At 52.2% G+C, this 25,045-nt stretch overlaps 1 protein-coding gene across 3 annotated transcripts in view; it reads left to right on the top strand.

Annotated features, from left to right (window-relative positions):
* Positions 1–25,045, top strand: part of STK32C (serine/threonine kinase 32C) — a 28,332-nt gene extending 3,287 nt beyond the window's left edge. Inside the window, exons 2-11 of one of the 3 annotated variants that reach the window (XM_019617919.2) lie at positions 13,049–13,200; positions 15,175–15,348; positions 15,821–15,858; positions 17,251–17,340; positions 17,797–17,900; positions 18,017–18,133; positions 19,126–19,251; positions 19,343–19,474; positions 20,234–20,301; positions 23,836–25,045. In XM_019617919.2, the coding sequence (XP_019473464.1) occupies positions 13,082–13,200; positions 15,175–15,348; positions 15,821–15,858; positions 17,251–17,340; positions 17,797–17,900; positions 18,017–18,133; positions 19,126–19,251; positions 19,343–19,474; positions 20,234–20,301; positions 23,836–23,839 (972 nt within the window). In that variant the 5' untranslated portion in view covers positions 13,049–13,081 and the 3' untranslated portion in view covers positions 23,840–25,045. Of the gene's footprint in view, positions 1–13,048; positions 13,201–15,174; positions 15,349–15,820; positions 15,859–17,250; positions 17,341–17,796; positions 17,901–18,016; positions 18,134–19,125; positions 19,252–19,342; positions 19,475–20,233; positions 20,302–20,927; positions 23,796–23,835 lie in introns of those variants that run through there. The other 2 variants (XM_019617918.2, XM_031554547.1) reach the window with 2 other exon arrangements.

The raw sequence follows: 25,045 nt of genomic DNA, 5'->3' as shown, positions 1-25,045 counted from the left end.
CTGGTGTTACGGGCAGAGCAGTATTTCCCTGCTGTGCCGCCCATCCCCATTGCAGTCAGCACAGCTCAGTGCTGTCACTGCTCCTCGCGGGGTTCATGCAGCTCAGAGCTGCGCCTTGGAAGCTTTCATCTGCCTTCCAAAAGTCGCACGTGCCCATCCTGTAGGTACACTGCCAACAGCATTCCCTTAGAGTCTATTCTCAACTGAATACCTCTTTGATATCAACGCAAATTTTATCCTTTGTATTTTTTTTCACAGCTTTACAAATGTTGAATTTTCTTTCTCTGAAAGAAAAACTAGAAACATAATCCTTTGGTTTTAAAGCACTGCAGATTTGGCCCTTTTGTTTCTCCGTCTGCACGGGACAGGCAGGAGGCTGAGGTTACCCCAGGCTGTGTGCCCTGCAGGCCCTGTGTCAGCGCTGTGTGCCGGCCCTGCGGTGCCCACCAGGCTGTGCTGTGCCAAGCGGTGCTGCGCCGTGCCAGGCACAAATGTTGCAGTGGCTCAGCGGGTGGATGTGCCGCCATTACCCCTATGGGAGTGTTGGTGATGGGCAGCCCACCCTGCTCTCTCAGCGTCGCCAGAGCAGACCAGGCCCCATCCCATGGCATTACACGGAGTCTTGGGTGGGGTGTGGGGGTCTCTGGCAAGCGACCTGCAGGAGCTCCAACATGAAGGCCTGCTGCTGTGGTGACTGCCAGCAGGGATGGGACTTTGGCCTCTGCCCCCTCATGACCTGGAAGGATGCACGAGGTGCTGGGCAGCTGCAGAGCACAGCTGTGGTGACCTTCCTCTGGAACTGCCTCCTGAAGGGAGCCAAGGGAAAGAGAAAGGCGAAGAACTGAAAGCTGAAATGGCTGTGTGGTCCAGCAGTGCGTTGGGATAAGTATCTCTGGTCAAGAGCAGTGAGAGTAAAATTACAGAGCAGAAAACGCTGTCAAGTGATTCTGAGTGAAGCAATGAACAGTAATGTCATCTGAAATGAGCCTGGGAGATGATTGCATACCTCACCGAGGACGTGTCTGGGGTGTCAGAAAGATCAGCCTTCGCAGGACAGTGATTCACAGTAGGAGCTACCCCCTTCTGTCACCTAAGAAGGCACCTACCCAGTGCCTTATTAACGCTGGCTTTAGAAGCCACCTGGGGTTTGTTCCAGCCCCGGCATTCCTGGAGGTGACTCATCCTGGGTGGGATGGAGGTGGGACCCACCCTGCACCAGCAGTGGGGCTGGGGACTGGCAGAGCCCCCCCAGCATTGTGCTGTGCCCAGCTGTGTGCCCCTGGCCTGTGTCCAGCCGAGCTGTGCGAGCTGCAGGTGCTGGGAGCTGATTCTCCACCCAAGTTCTGTTTGCTGCGTGCTTGGGGGAAACGTGATGTTGGTTGTAAATCATGGCACTCAAACACCGTGCCTGTTTTCAGGTAGGGTCTGACCCTGAGCTCGCTCCCATTTGTCCGCTGATTCATTACATCATGTCTCAGGGAAGTGTCCTATCTATTTTGCTGAAGCTTCTTAATGAGGTGAGGATGACTTTTCTGGGGCAGTACGTGTGACTCGCTCTGCTTGTTTACAAGTGCACGTCTGCTCCCACACCTTCCTCTTTGCTTCCCACCCCGAAGCAATGAAGGGCAGAGGCAGAGTGTGCTGCACTGATGCTGCTTTCTGGGCTCTGGTAGCCGGGCAATGTACTGCAGGTCGTGTGCACAGCCGAGACTGAAGTTTGTGCATGAGCTCATCTGTCTCCTTGGTGGGTGCAGAGTAAGCCCTGGGATGCTTTCATCAGGTTCACTCCCCAGCACTTGGTAGGCATGCTAAGTGTTGGGCTTGCAGAGTTGTTGGGGAAGGTGCCTGCTTATGCCTCTCCTGCAGTTTTGTCACTTTCTTCTGTTGTCGTTTCTCATCAAAGTGCTGGAGCACTGGGGAGGATTGAACAGAACAAAACCTGTCTGTATTGAGACGAAGCAGCGAGCCCTGACTTGGTATGTTGAATTCATGACAATGCCCTGGTGCCCAATAGTATGGGTTACTGACTGATGGAGCCCTCCTCTCCTTCTGGATCTGTGTTTTGCGCTGTCTCGTTGCCGTTCACAGAGCTGAGAGGAGCTGCAGTTTCTTCAGGACGGCCCTCCCTCAGTGAAATCTGTCTGAAAGTGGACAACAGTTCTAAGTCAATGGGAGCAAGTACGAAAAAGCCACATATCCTCATCTTCTCCATCTTCTCCAGATGTTTAATTCATGAAGCCATGAGCTAGGCTAGCAGACTGGATCCTCAGCAGCATGAGCCTGCACTGTAATGCAGCTCATAGCAGAGCTTCTCTATGGGAAAGCCTGAGTCAGGGCTGTGTGCAGCAGCCGTGTCCCTGATGCTTGGAGCAGCTGCGTGACACAGCTGGGGCAGCTCATGAGGTGTGCAGTTCCCACCAGCTCAGCCCTTGTGGTGGCAGCAGCATGCCAGCTCCATCTCTGTATGTGCTGGTGCTGTAATAACTATTCCTGGTTAAATTCTGCCTCCTACCTGGGAGTTCTCTGATTAGTAAATTCTAACAGCATCTTCTGCCCCTCCAATTCTAAGCTCCAATCTAACCTGCATGCAGGCTGCTATGTAACGTGGCCAACTTTAAATGGTGTTGTTTTAAAGTGAAAAAACCAGTGCCCTGCTTTGCTCATGTTAATTATAAATCTCTCATTGGCTTAAATATGGTGAGCATTTGGATCTCCTCTGTGTTCTGACAAGCCGTCATGCAGCACACCCCCACACGCCCATTCATTGTACTGAGAGCAGGGGATGTTTCAGCATCAGATGCAGGATTTGGCAGCAATTAAGTTGAAGCTAAATTGGATGTCCAGATCGTCTGCAAGTCCTTAGAAGCAGCAGCTTGTCTGTTATACCGGTGGTTGGACAATCCAGCTACGAACCACTCCGTGTCAAAAGCAATACTTAACAGTACTGCTGCTCTTAGGAAATGTTGAATGTGTTGGCATGATACAGCAAATATTCCCTTATCTCCTTTGTAGTAGTTTGTAGTAGTAAATATTGTCTGTGTTCACCCTGAGGACTATGGGGTGTCCTTTCTTTGTTACCCCAGGCAGCACCATAGTGCAGCAGTGGCTGCGGAGCGAGGCTTGCTCCCTGCTTCTGGTGCCGTGTTCCTCCTGGTGGGTTGGTCAGAGCTCAGAGCAGTCTGACATTCACAGACTCCCATGTACGTGTGTGCACCGCTTAGAAGCGGATCTGTTTCTCACAGTAACGGTGCAGACATAGGGAAGCTGCAGTGGGTACAGTTCTGTTCTGTTTTCACAGTGGTGGGTATGGGGTCTGCCCACAGACCAGTGGCAGTGACTGAGATTCTCCTTGTGTCGAAGCGTAACATGAGGAAGTTAGCATAGGAGCAGTCCTTGAGATGACAGAGTGTAGGTAACGCTGCTGCAGTCGCAGCTCTGCGGTGCAGGGCAGGAGGTGCAGCAGATCTAAACTGTCTCTGGTTTTCATAACTGTAAGTGTGTTTTTCTCATGTTCTGTACATTTTTATTGTTGTTGACATGTCACAGTTCTGGTGAAGGATATATTTTCCTGTCTGGTCAGGATTTTTACCTTCTTCAGTATATATCTGCACCGCATACACATGAAATCTCTAAAAGCCAGAAGAAAAAGGTGAGCATTGCTTTCACCACTTCAGTTACTGTTTACATACAGGATCCACCAAGAATCTGTGATCGTTACCATTCCCTCGCAGATTGGCAATAAGATTATTGTGTTACGGTACTACTTTTGATCTAAAAAGTATTTTTAAAAGTACCTCACATTTCTGTAGAACACCTTCAGCAGACTGTGCAGTTTAACAGCCCGTGCTGAGGACCAAAGAGCACCCAGCCTGTTCTCAGCAGCTGCAGGCTCGCTGGGTGCCGTTCAGAGGACACTGGAGCTCGGTGCTCACCACCGCTGATCTGTGAGTTCGTGCTGGCAGAGCTGCTGAGTGCTGCTGCAGCCCGGTGCACAGCAGGGCTCTGCGCTGCTGCCAGCAGGCTGTGCAGGGTGCCCAGCAGGCAGCTCGGCGGTGTGCGTGGCGATGGGCACCGAGGGAAGGTGGATAACTCGGCAGGATTAATTAGTGGAAGCACAAAAGCTCCACCAGTTAGAAAAGCTCCACTAAGTGCCTAATGGGAAGCTGCAGCAGATAGATGCTGTGTCTGGTCGGGTCCTGTGAGCTCTGGGTTTGGGCTCTTCCTTTCTCACAAGGCAGAGGTACTGAGGATTTTAATGCCACAGTGTAAAGCAGCTCTGAACAGATGGGGCTATAACCTGCCCAAACGGCTGTCCTGCCAACTACTGGCTCCAGACCTGCAGTTGATGGAATAATTACTGCTCGGAGCAGCACGCAGTGTGCATGTGGAGCTGTTTGCTGTCAGGCAGCGCTTGTTTGCACGTACTCTGATTTCTGGCTACCAGCTGGCAGATCCGACACCCAGAGTCAAAATTTGGGAGGTTTTCATGTAGCGTTGGCATGTTGGCTGGTTTTAATGAACTGAGGTGAGCTTTGCCCACCCCCCGTTGGGAATCTCTCACAGTTTGCTGGCATTGTAGGTGCCAGCATCTGCAGCGTGGCAGCTCGAGCAGCTACGTGTGATCCCGTGTGCCCGCTGCTCTGCCTTCCAGCACAGAGGAGCGTTGTGGGGGGAGATGTCTGCCAGGGCTTTGTAAGAATTCAGGGATAAACTCATCAGCACAATGCGATGAGCTCCTGCCAGCGCCACACTGCGCGCCTGGCTGCACGTTTCATTAAGTCCCTCCTGAAAGGCCCACACCTGGGGCACGAGCACTGCGGCCTGCTTGCTGGGAGGCTCATCCCGTGCGTGCAGCCCTGGCACGGCGCGGTGCTGCGGGCACACAGCCCATGGCACAGCTCACAGCCCTGTGCCTGGCAGCGCCTGCAAGGTGAGTGGGAGGGTTCTCCAGACAGCACAGGGAGCGTTTTGCCTTGGGATCAGGAATAGCTTCGGCATTAATTTATGTTCAGAGATTAAATAAAGCCCTCCGTTCTTCACTGGAAGTAATTAGATTTCTGTCTGCTCCCAGGTTTTATCAAATATGTAACTAAAAAAAATCATCTTGTCTGCTTCTTCGACTGGCATATAAACATCGCAGATCTAATTATGGCCGTAGTGAAAGATGGTTCCAAATATAAAGCTGGACTCAGAATGCACCCTGACCACAGAGGATGTACTTTTCACATGTTATTCAGAGCGGATTCGCAGACAGGAGCCCTGATCCCCACAGAAATCCATGAGTTGCTCCATCCTGCAGTGAACGATGGACACAGCCAAAAGGCAGAAAGAAGACGAGCCTCACTGTCTTCAGGGGTTTCTCTGCAGGTTGATGTGACTTTTCACCCTTCTTCTTCAAATAAAATCAGAACCAGCAAATCCCAGCAGGGAGATGAGCGCGGTGAAAGCTGTACAAAACTCTGGAGCCTGTCAGGTTTCTGAAGGACGGCTCCAAAGCACGGCTCCCCAGGGTCCTCCTCCCCATCACGGCAGTGGAAAGCACAGCTCCCATCTGCTGTGAGACTCCCAGGGACGTGCCTGCAGGGCCACACCGTGCTGCACCAAGGGTTCGTGTTGGAGGCTGTGAGCAGAGGCTGCCTACGTGCTGCTTCAGCGTTCTGTAAAGGCACCACGTTTTGGGATATCTGTCAGTGATTTGTATCAGTGAAACCACAGAGCTGTTGTGCAGGAGGGGAGAGGTGGGTAAAAAAGACAAAACAAAAAGCAAGTGCAGCTTTTTCTTTTCTGGTTCCTTGGTTTATGTGCTGTCATGTCCTTAGCTTTTCCTTGTATGTTTGGGCTCACGTCCCTAAGAGGCTGTGAGTGGATAATCACTCATACCCCAAACTCGATTATAGAGACATCTGTGTAATATCTGACTGGATGTTATTTCCTCAGCATAACGTGAAAGGGAAGTGCCTGATCTGAGCCATCTAAAATTGCTTTTAATCATAGGATTCATAGCTTGTGGATAACATCTGCATTGCCCCTCCATGAAGCCTTACAGGGAACCTGGAAGAAATCCTGTGGTAGCTGCAGATGGAAAACCTCCACTCCTGACTTGCTCAGTACAGGAGCCGGCCAGGAGACCTTTTCCTGAGGTGTTTTTATGTGCTGGCTGTGTCAGTTCAGATGTGATTTACGTAGGTGGCAATATAGGAATAAGATTCATTTGGGAAGAAAATAATTATGCAGCTTTGAGCACTTGCCCAGCTTTCCTGGCCTCATGAGTTCCTTTCCCTGGCACACGGAGGGCTGGCCCTGCTCCCAGGTGGTGTGCATCAGTTCAGCAGCCTTGCACAAGGTAAGAACACAGGCACAAACTGAAGTCAGCAGTGTGGGGCATGTGCACTGAGGCTCTGTTGTGCACGGTGTTTTTTATTTTAGGTCAGACGAGGTTTTCATCTCTATCATAAGCAATTGAGAGAGGGATTTTTCATGGGAGTGTTGACATGACCTGAAAGCATCGGCTGTCTTGCTGTGAATAAAAGTTTTATCAGCTACCGCTACAGCTTGGCTGGAGCAAACAGCGGTATTGAATTAAAGAGCTTTTAATGATTTATGGCGCTGTGGCACACCGGTCCTTCATCCGTCTGGTGATAAAGCATAACTTTCAGCAGGGAAAGAGCAAAATGGTAAGGCTCTGTGAAAAAGATCTTCGGGAGTAAACTGTGGTGTTCGGAATAGAAAATAAAACGAGCTCTTGGGGTGAGGACGGAGGGCAGATATGTCAAGCTGCTGGCCCTGTGCTTACAGCACGTCTCTGGGGATCATTGGCTTCTTCCATTCACTGCAACTTCATACCTCTTAATTTCCCTTATACCCGAGTAAGCCTGTTCTGATTGTGACCTTTGTCTCTGAAGAGGAGGCTGTGTTATTCACACTGCTGTTGCTGAGACATCGCCGTAACGCAGCCCCAGCTGGCTGAAGCTGTCTGCATCTCAAGGGCTGCCCGGTCCGTGTTGGGGAGCACAGCTCTCCTGCTACAGGCTGGCCTGAAAACCTGGGGGTTCACAGACAGCATCTGAGTGCAGCAGGAGGACCTGTTTGTGCCATGTGTTCCTGTCTGCGAGCACCGAGTCCCGCCGTGACGTGAGTGCAGCGGCAGCAGTGAGCCGGGGCTCTGCCTGAGCCAGGCCAGGGCACGGCCCGGAGCTGCGGGCAGCGCGGGGAGCGCGGCCACGGGATGGGTGTCACGCTGTGTGTCACTGTGCTGAGGGCTGTGCTGCGCTGAGAGCTGAGGGTTGTCAGCACTGCGCAGTGCAGGAGGTTGCTGTGCAGAATGCCTCTGGGATCACGGCTGCAGGTGTCCCATTCTGTTGAACGGGGCTTTGTGTGCTGGAGATAATGGTTGGGTAAAACACTGCCAGAGACACCATTGTCAGAACAGTTCCCAGAATGAAGTTCCCGATAAATAAGCTGCATAATGAAAGCAGTGAGGGCTTTTCGTTGTTTTCAAGTCTGTTTGCATTCAGGACCAGACAGTATCATGGCAGCACCCACGTCTCAGCCTCTCCAGCCCGAGGAGCCCACCCTGAGCAGACCTCCCCGGGGTCAGTGTGGCCATGGGGCTGCTCAGCTCCCCCGGTCCTTTCCCCTTGGGTCACTGTGTCACTGCTGTGTGTATCATGTTCCTTCTGCAGCCTGCATGATGACTCTGCGCTCCCCATGCTGCCCTGCCAGCTGCACCTGAGGTAGTACTGCTGTCCTTCCATCCATCAGGTATTCTTGCTGTCCGTTTGTTATTCTGTCCCTGCGCTCCTCTCTGGGCACCAGGAGGCCCTGCAGCCCCAGTGCCGGCAGCTCGGGACCACGAGACATCCACAGCCCCAGGAACTGAGCCCCGCGTGTGCCCGGCTCCAGGGCTGGTGCTGCAGGGCAGGGCCTGCATCCTGCGCTCCTTCCCAGCCGGACACGGACTGTGGTGCTGAGCAGCCTGTGGGAAGTGGGTGCAGGCTTAGCACCTTGAAAGTGCAGCATAGCTTTGCTGGAGGGGCCCTTACAGCCCCTGCTGTGGGCTGGGTGCTCCCCACCAGCTTGGGCTGCCCAGGGCCCATCTGTGGCCTTGGTTACCCCCAGGGATGGGGCACGGCCCCACGCTTCCAGCACTGCAGTATTGCTCTGTGCTGCTGCTTTGTGGTTTGTGTGCTTGGTGCTTTAATTGTATCACTGCAAAAACACCTAGAAGACAACTCTAGGCTTTCTTATCTTACCATGCTAAAAGAACATTTGATTGGATGGTTTTATCCTTAACATTTATTAGGAGTGTAGTACAAATTAACATTATCTTTTTAATTACAGATCTTACATAGATGTTAATTACCAGACAAAGACTGTATTTCAATTACCATCAGTGCCATCATAATACGAAATGGATATGAAGATTGGTTTGAAATGTCAGAGTAACTGTTGCTGCCTACTCTGCAACTGTGATGCTGTGGCCACGTCAGACGTCTTTGGTTTCCTTTCAAAATGATGTCATCCCTTGCTATTACTTTCCTGATATCAGCTGAAAATTGACTTTCATTTTTTAAATATAATTGACAACATTATGGTTTCAGTTATTGGTGTAGAGCCCGCTAAAGCAGCACGGAGGAGGCAGGATCTGCAGGGGAGCTAGTCCCTGACAGCCACAAGATGCACGATGGCCTGGGGTTTTTGGGCCTATATATTAGGATGACCAAATGCTGGAAGGTCCGTCCACTGGCATGACCATACGATGGAAGATTCCTGCATTGGAATGGCTACATGTTGGGAGGCCCATGTACTGGAAGATCTGTGCTGCTGGCATTTACTGCCTGCAGTCATTGTGTGAGGACGTCCGTCTGCGCCCTGGAGCAGTGTGACAGGGAGGTCAGCACTGGGGGTGTTGCTTTTTGGGGAGGTCCTGCAGCTTGCTGATATTTTCTTGGCTGTTAAAGAACCAAATTCTAGTAGTGCTTGTGCTCGTGTTGTTTCCTAATGACTTTGTCGGGTTAGCATTATTTCTGAGAGCAGAAGCCTGCAGGCAGTGAGTGCTTGGAGGTGCAGCTGGGGTCAGCTGAGCCCTGTGGATGGATCACTGCCCACTGTCCACAGTGCCCACGTGTAATTGCAGCACTTCTCATCTCTGCAGAGTGGGAAATATGAGGATTTTCTTAACTTCTGAATATCTAATAGGATATTTTGTGTGTCCAGGAGCCCAGACATAATCCTCAGGGGAAGTCAGCAAAAAGCAAAGTATAAATCACTGTATTTGGATCAGGTGTAACCACTCTGAATAAGTGTTTTACAAGCTAGAGCAGTGTCCTCCTGTGGTTCACTTTCATGTGGGATTAGGATGTTTGATGTGGGTGTGCAGTTTGCTGGTGCCGAGCATTGACTAAAGACAAAATAAGCAAAATCCAGGAAGATTCCTGACGGCCCTCACCCAAGTCCAGTAACATTTCTGTGAGAGGTTTATAGAGCATTTTCTGGTCCTTCAAGAACAGATGCCCTTGGAGAAGCTCTAGAAGATAACGTATGCTCCCATGCCCAAAGCAGAAGGAAGATATCATGAGCCCCGCTGTGGGTATTTGCATCAGGTGTGGCAGTGATGTCCTGCAGAGGACGGGTTCACGAGTGCCTTAATTTGACATCTGCATCAGCAGAAGAAAAAATAATCTTTGTGTAGCCAAGAGCAAGCAATCTCAAGTACTTATCTGCTTCACAGACAGTGCCCAGCATGCAAAGTACTTGCTTTTGTTTGAGTCCACAGACAAATTGTGCTATTCCATTATAATTAGCTTGAGGTAAGCCAGGACACACTATTAAATAATTAGATGACTTTTCTTCCAAGTGAGGATTTCAGCCCGCTGGATTCGCTCGGAATCAGCAGGAAAAAAGTTATTGACTTTCTAAAGCCTGGCTGCATAAAAGGGAGCAAGTTGAACTGAAAAATGTGCAGAGCAGCAAAAATGCAGAGGATCAGGGAAAGTATCCCGAAATAACAGCGACAACAACAGAAGTCTTCCCACAAAAAATAACACCTTGTGTCCCCCGGGCACCGCGAGGCCCCCAGTGACTGCGCTGTAGTTCCATCCCAGCTTACATCACGGGTAGCTGGGCAGCAGGAGTCACGCTGGCAGCGCACGCCGTGGAGTTGCAGCAGCCCCAGCCATCCCCGGGACTCGCAGCAGCAGCGCTGGCTGCAGCGACTCTGCTCTTCTGAGGGTCTCTTGTTCTGAAACTTGGAACTCGTGGCTTTGCTGTCTGCTCAGCACAGGGCGAAATGCTGTGGCAGTGGAGGCTGCAGGGACGCGCTGCGTAACGGAGCGGCACGGCAGCGGTGCAGGGAGCAGCACAGCCCCCTGGGGGGGCAGCACTGATGGGCACCTTGAGAAGACCCGGAGGGCTCTGGTGCCTTTACAAACATGCACGTTTAGATGCTTTCATGTGCTGCGTGCTTTAATGGCAATGCCTCCCTTAAGCTGAGTCAGTTTTCTTCTCTTTTTTTTCTTTTTTTTTATGCATCATCTGGGCCAGTGACCCTTTGCCCTCTGCTGTGAATGCCTGCCGTAGCTCGGCTGCTGGGTGCAGACCCAGCCAGTCCAGGTTCAGATGAAGACAAACTTCGGCTCCAATTTCTCTTGTCATTGTATGTGGCCCCATTAAGTGAGGTCGAAATGGGAGATGTTAAATGCTCATCTCATGTCCTGAATAGCAAATGCAAGTTCCAGCCCCTTTGTGTCTTTAATGCAATAAAAGCAAAGGCAGCTGTATACAAACCATTTGGCAGCAGCTGAATGCTCAGGGTATCTGGGAGTCTATTAAATCTTTTATGTGCCATGTCTTGAGCAATATACTGCCAGCTGATGCCTGCCTTCTGCAGCGCAGATCTGGCAGCATTACATACAATTTTTCCTGACGGCTGTATTTAGCCACAGAAAATTTCCTTTGTGCAGGGAGGGACCACATTGTGCAGCATGAGGACATGGTCCTCTCTTCTTTTTCTTTCTCGTATTGCTTTACTTTGTAGATCTGCTTGAAAAATGGATCCAGATTTATTTTAAAACCACTCGGGCTTGTTACCCTGTAGACGTCCTCTGCTTCCACGGGGCAGAGCGGAGAGGTAAAGATGTAGGCTGGGCACAACCTGTCAGTGCATGGGCTGTGCTCCTGCAGCCACAGACATTGTAGGGAGGGTTCCTGCTGGTCATGGAGGACCTAAATGACAGGGGTGGCGAGGGCAGGACCAGCACCGGTCCTTGTGTTGTGTTGGGTGGCAGCAGGGCAGGGACGGCAGGGCACACAGAGGTGTGGAGCTGCAGCAGCACAGAGCTGTGCTGTGCTCCTGTGAAGCTGCACCAGAGCACTGCTGCCTGGTGAGAGGAGGAACGTTCTTGTTGACTCTCGTGTTTTTTGCTTCCCCAGAAAACAGATGAAAAGTTTGTATAGTACTTGATAGTGGAGTCATTTGGACGTCGGTGGTGCTCTTCTGTTTCAGATCACCACTTGCTGTTGCGCAGCAAGAGAACCTGCCACTGTGTTCTCATTTGTTGTGCTAGGTGTCCATTTTTCCTGCAGAGAAACAGAGAGCAAATGACAGAAATGTGAAAAGCAGTATGTGGAAGGATGCAAAAGTCAAAATCCAAACCAGAACTAATGACAAAGATTTAGAAATTGATGTGTTTCTATGTGAAACAAATCAGAAAAAAACGTTGTTTGGTGTCTGCATTGCCGTTACTCATGGACTTGTTTTTAGATAAGCTGTATGGTGATGCCCATGTCCTGAGGGGATATCGTTGGGTCTTTTCTGCTGAAGGAAGTTACAGAGTGCAGTTACTTTCCCTTGGCTTATTACTGTCAGCTCGAGGCAGCAGTCGGATCGTGCTGGTGCTGTGCATCGCAGCAGGCAGCTCCCTGCTCCCATTCAGGCTGCAGGCAGCGAGTTTCAGCCCTTGTCTGTGCCGTCTGTCTGTCTGTGCCATCTGTCTGTGCCATGTCTCCCTGCAGCTGCTGGTGTCCCCAGGCAGGGCAGACCCCTGCTGCCCCCCTGTAGGACCAGCCCAGAGCATGCCCTCAGCACAGAGCTGTGTACACCCGTGGTTCTCTGCTCTGCAGTCACTGCAGTGGCAACTGCAAAATAATCCCCGTAATTTCATTGTGTTGCTAATTAGGATGTTTGTAGCAGGCTAACGATAACCACCTATTATTTTGTCATCTGCTGTAGTGTGTCCTCAGTGATATTATATTATGTACCATTACTGCTTGCAAATTGTTATTAATGGGAGCATTTTGGAAGTGTGGAAGAGCTCAGGTCTCCCCATGACATTTGCTCCATCCAGGGATGCTGTGAGATGCTGCAGGACCTATTAGATGCTGTGGGATCCATGGGATGCTGCAGGTGTTGTGGGATCTGTTGGGTGCTGTGAGGGGCAGTGGGTGCTGTGGGATCTGTTGGGTGCTGTGAGGGGCAGTGGGTGCTGTGGCTCCAGCAGCTGGAGGTCACCTTTGGTTGGGTCTTGCATTGGTGTTCCAGTGAAGGCTGTAGGAGCAAACTTTTTTCAAAGAAAATGTACGCAGCACTCTGCCGTGTGGTAATGAAGAGAGGACAGACATAATGATGCCAGCTGTAGGATGCTCATTAGTTCACTTCAGAATACCTACCTTGATAATTAGTGTCATCATCAGCCAGAGGTACGGGAGCAGCACTGAGGATGCTCTGGGAGTGCAGTGAGCCCCACTCCGTGCTTAGTAGCTCTGTGCTGTGCAGGGACATGGAGCTGGCACCCTGTGTGGCCCAGTGCTGGGCACAGTGCTTGTTGTTTTCCTCATTTTTAACCTATTTACATTTTAATCGCTTTCAGCTAAAGCAAAATGGATTGTTTGACCTTTCTGAGTACGGCCATATCTGAAACAGGTTAAGCTCAATCTGCTGGTAATGTACACTCAGCATGTGTGAGCTTCCCCTCCTGGAGAGCTGGTCTCACACGTCAAGCAGCAGATGAGGGGAGGGAACATTGTACTAAATCTTTTCCTTCTGCTGTAGGTGTGCATTGTGCAGAAGAGAGACACTGAGAAGATGTATGCCATGAAGTACATGAACAAGCAGCAGTGCATCGAGAGGGACGAGGTCCGCAATGTGTTCCGGGAGCTGGAGATCCTGCAGGAGATCGAGCACGTGTTCCTGGTGAACCTCTGGTGAGTGGCTTCTGCCCTGTCCTTCCCCTTCCTCTGCCCCTCCCCATGCTGCAGGGCTGCTTTCTGCCCCAGGTGCTCTGCACACAGCCCCCATTGGGAGGTACTGCTGAGCCGGTGCAGCAGGAATGGAACGCTTTCAGGGAACAGATGCGCAGAAGACATCCAAATGTTACATCACCAAGCATTTTCCAGCACTCGGTCTCGTTCCATCAAACCCGTTGTGTTGGTTCTCCTTCAGAGCCTCCTTGCACACGCAGCTGCATGCCGAGGTGCTACTAGTTGAGCTGCAGTGCTGGTGTGCCACGTGTGCTGTGTGACCACTGCAGATGAACACGTGTTGTTAGCTTCCAGCCTGATGTGAGGAGAGCTGGTTTTTTTAATGAGGCCCTGAATTAGTACTGAGCGCTTTGGAATGCAGCTGTTTTCAGCGATCTGTTTCTGAAAAAGAAGTGCTGTGATCTCTGCAGATTGCCACGTGTGTGGCCTTTGGCTGGAGAGCAGCTGATGGCAAAACAGAACTCTGCAGCGGTTTGCTGCTGAGTGCAGCGTGTCCCTTTAGAGCTCAGCTATTTCACTGAATCTTGCACAACATAAATTCATTTCCAAATTTAAAAAGTGGTGCATTATATCTGAAGGTTGCTGCTTGGCTTTGAGCGAGGATTTAGCAGCCAGGAAGAGTGGCATTTATACAAGGCAAGGGAACCACTTGTGGTCCCACAGAGCAGAGGTGACCGGCTGAGGAGGAAGGAGGGTGGTCTCTTACTGCTGCCGTGTAGGTGGCCGTGGTTACTGGTGCTCAGTGCTGTGCATGCTCTGTGCCTTCAGAGGAAGCTCAGCACTGGGTAGAGGCAGCAGTTGCAGTGGGGCCAGGGAGTGTAACCGGGTCCTGGGGGCAGCGTTTCCACCCCATTGGCTGTTGAGCAGTTTAACCACGGCAGATACATTTTCCAACAGGTAATGAAATCTTTGAGTAGACATGCTGATGCATATTTTCCCAGCTCCTGCATTTGGAATAAGCACACATTCAGGATGAGAAGTGTGTGATTCATAAGCATTATACAACCCCACACACTCTCTCCTTAGAAACGCTGTAGCCAAATATAACAATGGGACCTTATTTTGTAGTGTATCCTCACTGCTGTCACTCTCCTCCGGGATCCTCTGCAAATAGAGAGGCGTTTTACTCTACCGTAAATACAAATCTACTTCTCTGTTTTTATGGTTAAACTAGCACTTGCATTTTCTAATTCATTTTCAGGATATGCAGGGATATTTTAGGTATGGTTGTGTCGTGCTTTTCACAACTGAAAAGCCTCAGTGGCTCTGAGACGACTGCGAGCAAAGCCCCGTGGGCTGTGTGCCAGGGGAGCTGGCAGTGGGGAGTTTGGTACTGGATGGGTGTTGTGGGGCATCAGGCTGGATGGGGCTCTGAGCACCAGAAGGAGCTGTGGGTGTCTGTGCTGAGCGCAGGGGAGTTGGACCAGATGGCCTTTGAAGGTCCCTTCCAACTCAAACCATTCTGTGACTCTGTGGTTTGTTATGGGACGTTTGAAGCAGGGAACAGCGTGCCTCAGGTGAACCAAGACGGAAAACCAGGTGGGAGCTGAAACACTCGTATTTGCTCTGTGGTTTTCTGGTGCTGGAAGGGCAGCCCCAAAGCCCAGCCCCTCACCTTGCTGCGGGGGTTGCTCGCTGAGCGGTTCTATGGCATTCCGTGGGGTTTTGGTGAAGGATGGTGCTCGGAAGGCAGCAGGAGTTAATGGGGGCAGCCGCCTCACCGTGGAAGTGGTGCTTAGGACAGGGAAAGCATCGTGCCGGCATCGTGAAGGTGCCCACTTAATTAAAGAGGTGCAAAGACCGAGGCCGACATACGCTTGTAGTGGGATGCTGGCAGGTTGTCAGCGGTGCTGTGCAGTCAGGAGGAAACATTTCTGCCCTCAGCCTGCGAGCACTGCTGACGGCCACTCCCCGCAGGTACTCCTTCCAGGACGAGGAGGACATGTTCATGGTGGTGGACCTGCTGCTCGGCGGGGACCTGCGCTACCACCTGCAGCAGAACGTGCAGTTCACGGAGGAGACGGTCAGGCTGTACCTCTGTGAGATGGCGCTGGCACTGGACTACCTGCGCAGCCAGCACATCATTCACAGGTACTGCTGCGAGGCACTGGAAGCGAGGGCGTCCCACGGGCTGTGCGCTGAGGCCCCGGTGGGGCTGCTGTCTGCTTTGGGGCGGGCTGTGGGTCCGGCTGGGCTGCGGGCTGGGTGCTGGGCAGCGTGTGGCTCACAAACCTTGCCCATGGTGCTCAGCCTCTGGTCCTTTCTCCTCTCGGGGGCCCAAAGTGCGGTGCTTGGGGCCGTGGCTGGGCTGATGGAGGGCTTCCCAGGGAGGGCTGACGCCTGCGGTACTGGTTTCACAGGCGAATAAGTCAGATGCTCCCGCATTTTTTCCCAGGAGAAACATGCTTGTAATCTGTCTGAAGGGACTTGTTCCATATTAGGATGTTTTGGGGTTTTATCTTTCTATATTTTGGTAGATAAAAAGGTTGCAGGTTTTTTTGTAGCAGTTAATCTGTCATTTGACTGAGATTTCAGTTTGCTATAATTTTGCTTCTCTTTGCAGAGATGTAAAACCAGACAACATTCTCCTGGATGAGCAAGGTAGGAACTCTTGTCTCACCTTGTCCACCCGCTACAGATTTCTTGCAGTTGTGGATTCTGTGTGTCTTGTTGTGTGGGAAAAGTATGAGAAATACACATGCACCAGGCTTTCTGTGAGAAGAGAACCGGGCTGAGCCAGGTGAAGTGAGCCTGGAAACCTTCCTGGGAGCTTCTATTGGAAGTGTTATTAATACACCGTTGGCTGGTATCAGTGATCTGTACAGCACAGCTCACATATGAGATCCCATACATTCAGCCCTCCAGTAATAAATCTTAGAAAATGAAGACTCACTTTCTCAGGACAGCAGGCTCCAAATACTCCAAGTTTTAGGTAAAGGCTTACCAAGACCAAGGCTTGCACTTGCATGGGAGTTTGTTAGAAAATATCACAGAGTATGAAGGCTAAATGCCAGTGCCTCAGACTGCACGTACTATCGGACATGATCTGTATCTGCATTCATCCAGTGAGATTTGAAAATGTTCTGCCCCATCCAAGGCCCCTGGCTTCCCCAGCCAGCCCTGGTGACAGTCAGTGCAGGAACAGAGAGAATGTTCTTCTGTACTTCCTGAAATATCTCAGCGATTTCTTCATACAGACTTAGGGTTTGTAAAGTGTTAGGCTTTCTTTTAGGTTGACGTGTCTGTATTGGCTGTGCTCTGCAGTGCCAGCTCTGCCTTGGCTCTGGGATGTGGATGTGGTCGTGGTCCAATGCTTTCATCCACAAACTGTTACAGGTTGTTTTTAATCAACGTGAACAAGGCAGTAAGTGTCTTAACACAGAGTTTCCTTGTCTTCTTTACTGACTCTAGGATCTGATATATCAGTGTGAGCAGGTGCTGGAGCTGTGTAAGTTACAGCTCCCAAGGTGTGCTGAGCTAGGAGCGTTTATTGTAAGCTTAAATGGTTGTGGTATTTTTCACATTACTTTGCACATCCCTCCGTTTTTGTGCTGCACATTGGCTCGGTACTGCCACATTACGGTGTTTGTATTCACTGGTGAAAAACTGAGCCTGAGTTTCCCAAGCAGTAAAGAATTTGGCATTTAAAACTGGACGTGTCCCAGGTTTGAAACTCAGAATCCTGTAATGCACCGCAAACAAAGAACAAGAATGGCCAGGTAGGGTGGAATAAGTTGGGTATTTTAAATGGGCTCCATGCAGAATGTGAAGCTTCATATGTGACTCAAAATGCAGAAGCACAGCGAGGTCGCACTTAGCATCAGGCAGGGCCGAGGTCCTCAGCAGGAGCCCTGGGGCCCAATGCGGGGCTGGGAGGTTCCTGCCTGCCCTGCTCTCTGCTGCCTGGGAGGAAAAGCTTAAATACAGCTTTATTCTGCATGGTGGGGTTCTGTGCTGCAAGTAATTCCTTCCTAACATCTGTCTTTGTTTAAGGTCACGCACACTTAACAGATTTTAATATTGCAACAATAATTAGGGATGGTGAAAGAGCAACTGCGCTAGCTGGAACAAAGCCATACATGGGTAAGAAGCAGTGGCAGGTTGTCACGTCTGTGCTTTACCTTTAAGGAATGCTCACTGCATGCGGTCTTCTAATTCCTGTCTGTCACAAAAGCACTGAATGGATTTTGCCCATTAATGCATGCACCGAGTCATTCAGCAGAGCTTAGCTGGCTCAAGAGGGGAACTCCACAATGGCTGCATTGCCATCAGAGCGCTGCCTGTCCCTCCGGCGTCCCCAGCATCCCCTCAGCTCCGTGTCCCCTCGCTTCCCTGTCCCCATGGCCCAGTGTCCCCATGTCTCACTGTCCCTGCTTGCTGCCCAGCCCTCTGTGAGCCCAGCTGTGCTGCTGGCTTGTCCTGAAAGCCCCACTGGTGGCATTAACTGCGCTTATTAATGGACTTGCATGATTGGGTGATTTTAGCAGAAACCAAGTGACACTAGAGATAACCTGCTGTGGCTCTGCTCTGTCTGTTCAGCTCCGGAGATTTTCCATTCCTTCCTGAGTGGGGGCACGGGTTACTCCTTCGAAGTGGATTGGTGGTCGCTGGGAATCATGGCTTACGAACTCCTCCGTGGCTGGGTAGGCTTCTTATTATTTATAATATATATTATAATATATAATATCATATTAATGGCTCCTTAATGGGCTGCAGAGAGAAAAGGGAATTCCTTCTCACCCTCCTGTGCTTTCCGCAGAGGCCGTACGACATCCACTCCAACAACCCGGTGGAGTCCCTGGTGCAGCTGTTCAGCACCGTCAGCGTTCAGTACTCATCCACGTGGTCAAAGGAGATGGTTGCTCTGCTCCGAAAGGTGAGGGCTCTTAGAGTCATAGAATCACAGAGTCCTTAGAGTTGGGAGGGACCTCTGAAGGCCGTGTGGTCCAGCTCCCCTGTGATGAACGGGGACGGCACAGCCCGCTCTTCCTGCTGTGCTCTAGGCTGGGCAGGAGCTGTGCTGCGTACAGCTGTGCCTGGTCATATTTCAGTGTGTTAGTAGTGTGAAACTAAAACTGGGCTTATTATTCATGGCTTTGCTCAGTTTAAGCACAGATTAATCTTTTGTTATGGGTTTGTTTGTTTTTTTTTACTTCTGTCAGTGATAATGCCTTAGGTTGGAAGGGGCCTTAAAGGTCATCGAGCTCCAACTCCCTTCTGCAAATGGGAATAAGATGCATCATTTGCTAGCCAATGAAAAGGCTGTTTCTTGCTGTAATGATCAGGTTCTTCCCTGGGCTGAGGCTGGGTTCTTTCAGCACCCGAGGGTCAGGTCCTTGTGCCATGGGGTGGGCTGGGACAACAGGGGAGCAGTGGGGTCAGCGCTGAGGAGTCTGGTTTGGGACATTTACAGTGAGGGGCTTCATATGTGTGCAGTGCTTTCGTGTTACTGCTGCAACCGGGGAGCTGTCGATGCGCTGTAGAGGTTGGTTTTCAGCTGTCGTTTGCTTGAAAACTCAGAAAAGTAACGGATGGGCGTGCTGTGAGGAAGGTACACCCGCTTCTGACAGGCGCGAGGCTCAATGGCCGCCGGTGCCGATCGGCGGCGCGGCGCTGGGCGGGCTCGCATCGCCCCCTGCTGGCAGCTGCGGGGAGCGCCGGGGCAGCGCACCGCGCACCGAGAGGGGCGGACCGGGCTTTGCGTCGTGCAGAAAGGCCGGCACGGCTGGATCCGCGCTGCGCTGCGCGGAATGGCGCGCGTTGCCCCCGGCAGAAGGGATGCGGCACTGCCAGGGTCCCCGGTGCGTTTGCAGGGCCGGGGCTCTCGGCTCCATCTCTCCTTGCTCACAGCAGTGCTGTTGTCCGCAGCTGCTGACGGTGAACCCCGAGCACCGCTTCTCCTGCCTGGCTGACATCCAGACATCAGCATATCTTTCTGCCGTGCCCTGGGGTGATGTCTGCCAGAAGCGCCTGGAGCCGGGCTTCGTCCCCAACGTGAGTACCACGGCCTGCCCACTCACTGCCCTGCTCTGGGCTCGAAGCATTCGCTGGGGAGGGATGACTCCGTGTGTCCGTGTGTCTGCAGAAGGGCCGCCTGCACTGCGACCCCACCTTCGAGCTGGAGGAGATGATCCTGGAGTCCAGGCCTCTGCACAAGAAGAAGAAGAGGCTGGCGAAGAACAAATCACGGGACAACAGCAAGGACAGCTCGCAGTCCGTGAGTGCTGCTGGGCAGAGTCTGGGATGCTGCTGGGATGCTGTGGGTGCAGCGTGACTGTGGTGGTGCTTCCCATGCAGATATATTGGGGTGGAAGCGTTTGCCAAATGGAGTCTTCCTGACAGCCAAGTGTTCCTCTACATAAGTGCGACAGAGCCCTTTCACAATACTCTGTGCTCAGGGAAGTGAATTGACAGATAGAGGTGTGGGCACGATGATCAAGGGTAAAACTAGCAAACCATCCAGCTGGTTGTGGCCCTTCTGAGAAACACTGTCTTATTGCCCAGCAGCTGAGGGTGAGGCTTGTGCTGTTGTGGTTTGTCTGAGGGCTGGATGATGGCCACACGGAAGCACCCGCTGTGCCCGTTCCATGTTTGGGTGCATGGCCTGGTGCCACTGCGACCTCACAACTCTGCCAGGCACTGGGAGGGAGAAAACAGAATGAACAGGCTTGGGAGTGCCTCTGGGAGAGGGTTTGTGACCAGGAGAGCTCAGGGCTTCTGTTGTGTCTGCCACAGTCCTCAGCTGGCATGCTCACTGCACAAGGTAGCATAGGGTAGGAGCCCAGCCCTGGCTGCAGAGTCTCTGCATGCCACAGGTGAAACATGTCTACAGTAAAAGCCACAATCAGTTGTGCTGTTTCCTTCATCTGGTGGCTGCTGCGTGCTGTGCATAGGTTGGGGCAGCGCAGTGCTGTAGGAAGCAGATGTGCAAATGGGACTCTTCACGCACGTGTGGTTCTTTTCTGTTCTTCAACAGGAAAATGACTATCTCCAAGAATGCCTTGAAGCTATCCAGCAAGACTTTGTCATCTTTAACAGAGAGAAGTAAGTGGGGGCTGTTTTGGGGAAAGAAAAGATGTTCTTTTCCTGGCTTTTCCACAGTATCGATGCTGGAGCCTGATGACCTGGAGCACCTTGCAGAGGGCTCGCTGCAGAGAGGCTGTGGGGTCTGACCCGCTCATATGGCACCTCCTGGCTCCCCTGTGCCCCCTCTGCTCCCGCTTGGCACCACCTCAGCTCCCCCTTGTGGAGAATGTTGCTCTGGGAGATGAGAGCAGGGAGCGTGGACACGTTTTCTCTGCATGTCACAAGCACGCAGGAGGAATGCTGCAGTTCAGCACTGCTTTGCCATGACCAAGCACACAAAGGCCCCGCTGTGTTTGGAAGCAGAACAGCAGTCAGCCCCGTGCCGGGGGCTGTGTGCGGTGTGGGTGGGTGCATTGCTGTGCCCGCAGGTGCTGGAGCACTGAAGCCCACACGCTGTGATCAGAACATGGTGGTATGTTCTGCCGACGCTTCCGCCCATGCAAGGGTGTCACCATGTGCTGGAGGTGCCACCGGTGTGAAGCCCCCCTGCTTTGCCTTACCTGGGCCTGCCTGGGGGGTGCTGGGGCGGCCAGGGCTCAGGCTGACCTGGGCGGCTGTGTGATGCGCTCCTCTGCCCCACGCAGGCTGAAGAGGAGCCAGGAGCAGACGGGTGAGTCCACGTCTGCCCCTGAGACCACCGCTGAGGCTGAGACGGAGGCTGAGGCTGAGACCTCCAGCCTGAACATGTGCAGCTCCGTGTGCTCGGCGGGCAGCAGCTAAGCTGAGGCCGCCCTGCTGCCGCCCACTGCCGCCTGCCCTGGGTTGCACTGAGTGCCTCTGGCAGCGCCCTGCAGCACCTGGCACAGCAGCTCGTCCCGCAGCGTTGTAGCAAAACAGTTCTCACAGAGCTGAGCTCTGGATTCACACAGGCACCAGTTCCACTCGCTGAGGTGCTGCCGTGGGTAAGGATACTCGCTATGCAACTTGTCGGAGGAAGGAGACCTGTTTCATTAACTGTTCTTTTATAATGTCAGATTGCTGGTCAGTTCTAATACAGTGCGATGGCAACAGGAGAAGTTACATCTCCAACAGGGGAAGCCAGCGGGAGGAAGGCTGGATGGGTGGCTCATGCTGTATGAGCACTGCTGCTAGCGAGGGCTGCGTGGGGCCGAGTGCTCCCACTGTGAGTTGGGGCTGCCCCTGCTGCAGCCACATCTGGGAGCGGGGATGGCCCTGCAGCTCTGGGATGGCCCTGCAGCTCTGGGATGGCATAGGCAAACTGTTGTCCCCTCACCACTGCCGGAGTGTCGTTCCTGACTTGGGGTAAATAAATGTTTTTTGTGCACTTGTGGGGCTGGGTAATGATTAAATACGTGATCAATATGTAAAGTGTATTTAAGATACTTGCTTCCTTCATGCAGCTGCTGTGAGTGGCAAGAGCCGTGTGGCAGATCGGACCATTTGGGCTCTGTGTGCCCAGGTTTGGGGGATGCGTTTTGTCACAGGTTCGGGTTTTTTTGGAAGCAGTTTGTGACCTTCTAGTACTGCTTGGCCATGAAAAGAGGGCAGTGTCTTAATTTACCCTTCAGTTTTCTTTATTTTCAGCGTAAAGTAGGAGTGCTGTACATAATTTACCAAAACCTGTTTTTATCTTCTCAGTAAGACAGGAGCTCTCTGATGGCTCCGCTCTGGGGGTTGCCTTTCTCTGCTTTCAGAGGCCTTCACTCCGTCGGCTGCTCAATCTGCTGTGTTGTGGCTTTTGGTTACTGTTGTTAAACATGAGCCGTGGGTTCTGCTGCCACACAAAGCCGTTGTGCTTTGTGCACAGATTGATGGCAGCAGCGTTCACCTTAAGGCTAGCGAGATGTGTTTGCTGGCAGATGCCAAGGAGGTGGCTGGGTTTGCATCCTTGTTCTATATTTGTAACGCAGAAATGCATAGAAGAGGTTTTAACAGATGCAGACTCTTTTAGGACAAACACTGCTGCGTTTTTAGTTTCTGTGGATGAAATAGATCAGCTTAACCGTGTACAATTATTTTATACGAAAGATGACACTAATTAATTTTCCACAGTTTTATGTGGAGATCAGTAAGTGACTGTGTTTGTGCAGAACCAGACGTTCACGGAGGGGCAGCAGAGGCTCGAGGTGCAGACCTCAGCACCGGCTGTGCAGGGGCGGCTGGGGGTGGCTCTGCTCACAGCCCCGTGGGACGGCCATCTCAGCACTGCTCCCTGGGCTGAGCTGCCTGCAGCCCTGCTCCCGCCGCTGTGCCCACACGCCTGCCTCTTCCCCCGGCGCTCCCCAGCCCTGTCCTTTTTCCTTTTTTGTCCCCCTGTCTGTCCCTTTTCCCCCTGCGCATCGTGCAGTGCCCAGCACTGCTGGGGGGCACCGCATGGCTGCCGCCCCAGGGTGAGATGGGGGGCACAGAGGCGGGGAGGACAGACTGCAGAGTGTGTGCGTCTGCCCCGGCACCTTCTGCTTCTGCACCTGGCTGACCAGGACGGGGGACGTGACAGACTTTGGGCGCACGGTGCAGTCAGACGCTGTGAGTCCAGCATCACTTGGGTACTCGTTTCCAGCCGTGCGTGGATGTGTGTTTTGCTGCTGCCCGCCACAGAGCATGTTCTGTTGCTGCCCATTTACTTATGCATAGATGCAGGGGATGCAACTGAAAGCGAAGAGTGATGGTGAGAAGGAGGCACAGCATAGAGCATCAGTCCGCTGCTGTCTCGGCCGGGAGCGGGGCTGTGCTGGGCTGTGGGGCTGTGCTCTGCACAGCGGCTGTGATGGCTGCACTGCCGAAGCCCCGAGCCCTTCTGTCCCTGCTGGGTCAGTGCTGCTGTGAGCAGAGCTCACGGGGTTGTGAGAGGCGCTGCCACTCCCGACCCCACTGCAGAGCCTGCGGGAGCCGGTCCGGCACTGCTTCACATCTCCACAAAAACGTTTGTATATAACTATTTCAGTACGTGCATCTTTTGTATGACAGATTTATACAGGGAGTGCCGTTATCCGCTGTGAGGCGTCTACATCACCTAGGAATTATTCTCCTTCAATTCTTGCCATGAGATTTTTTTCTTATCGCTGTTGTATCTGGGAGTTTTGCAGAATTGCGTATTTTCAAGTGTTTCCATTGAATTCCACAGACTTTGCTGGGAATTTTTGTAGAAACCAATGCCAGGTCAGGTCCGGATGGGTCCTTTGTTGCCAATTCATCACCCTGCACCTCGGTGAGAAGAGAATAAGAGTAATACGAATGAGGTAATGTGAACTGGAGGTTGGACAGTGCCGAAACCCCGATGCCTTGGTAGGGAATATTTTTAAATTATCTCAGTGTAAATCGGATAGGTAAAGTATACCTTTGTACTTTATGTTAATACATTTCTGTAATTTATTGCATAGCAATACTGCCATGTCACGGAGCGTTTCAATTAGGACAACAAATTTGTGTTTTTACAGACACTGCAAGAAGCCATTGCCTATGTGGAGTAATAAATGTGTATTTTTAACATTGCCAAGTTTTGGCAGTCATTTCTGGGTTATTGCTCTGCAGGTGAACAACACTGAGTCCAGGAAAGAGTGCATGTTGGGATACAGTTCTTGCTTCCACACTGCAGACCTCCGCTGTTTAGCATCCAGACCACAGCACAGGCATCACAGCCGAAATGCACCATCAGTCAGCTGTGCATTCACTGCTCCTATGGCAGCACTGTGGTACAGCTGTGTATCGAGCGGCTCCGTGCGCCAGGTATTTCCTCATGGGGGTCCCTGCCCCACAGAGCCCGAGGGCTTTGCACCTGGGTCTTGTGCAGCCACTGCCCGTCCCTGCGGCGCATTGCAGACTGCTGCATTGCTGCACTGTGCTGTGGTGTGAAGGCTGACCCCGAGATGCATCAAGATGCTGAAAGCTCCTTGGAAATACAGCCTGACACCCCAAGACCATGGGATGCTCCGTCCATCCCACAGCAAGGTAATGAGATCAGCTGCAGGAATGCTGTTGTGGTGCTTAATGCAGGTTTAGGGGCCAGGACTGCTGTTCCTCAGCGGCTGCAAACCGCACCCGTGGGCCTTTCTCAGGTCAGACAGGCGTCCCTGTGCCTCATGCCCTGCAGTGCCAGGCACAGCAATGGCGCTCAGCTGCTCCCCTCTGCCCGGCTGAGCCAGCGCCTGCCAGCGTCTGACCCAGAGCCTGCGGTGCTGTCAGAGGGAATTAGGGCTGTGCAGGCTGAGTGCTGCGGTGGGGCTGCTCCCTGCAGGCACCAGACACTGGCAGACGGATGGATCTTCAGGACAGGGCTGAGACATCTTGCTGAGACAAGCACAGGGTTCTAACCTCGCTGCCCCGTTCCAAGGCCACGCGACCCTGTGCCAGTGCTGCCTCAGCTCCCCCAGGCCCCTTCTGCAGAGGGGCTGCCCACAGCTGCGCCAGGGAGAGCAGAGGGGAGGGGTGGGCCCATGCCCAGGTACCCTTAAATGAATGAGCCCAGCAGCAGGGGATAGCAGCACTTCCCTTGTTAAGAACAGCTGTGGTGGAGCTCGTGCAAGGCTGGGGGGCATCCCATGCTGGGGTTACTGCTGCCTTTGTCCTTGCTGGCTGTGGTTTCAGCGTCATGCAGGTGGGGGATATGAGTTCAAGTGAGTGTTTTCCCTATGAATGGCTTCTTCGGTTTTCAAAAATGCTTTTATTTAGATGTAAGCAAAACACTGCTTGCAAAGAAAGTAAATGGATGTTCAATAGCCTTGGTGCATTTGCAGGCAAAAAA

The sequence above is a fragment of the Meleagris gallopavo genome, chromosome 8, assembly GCF_000146605.3.
Source record: "Meleagris gallopavo isolate NT-WF06-2002-E0010 breed Aviagen turkey brand Nicholas breeding stock chromosome 8, Turkey_5.1, whole genome shotgun sequence".
NCBI lineage: Eukaryota > Metazoa > Chordata > Aves > Galliformes > Phasianidae > Meleagris > Meleagris gallopavo.
This window is presented reverse-complemented; position numbering and strand designations above follow the sequence as displayed.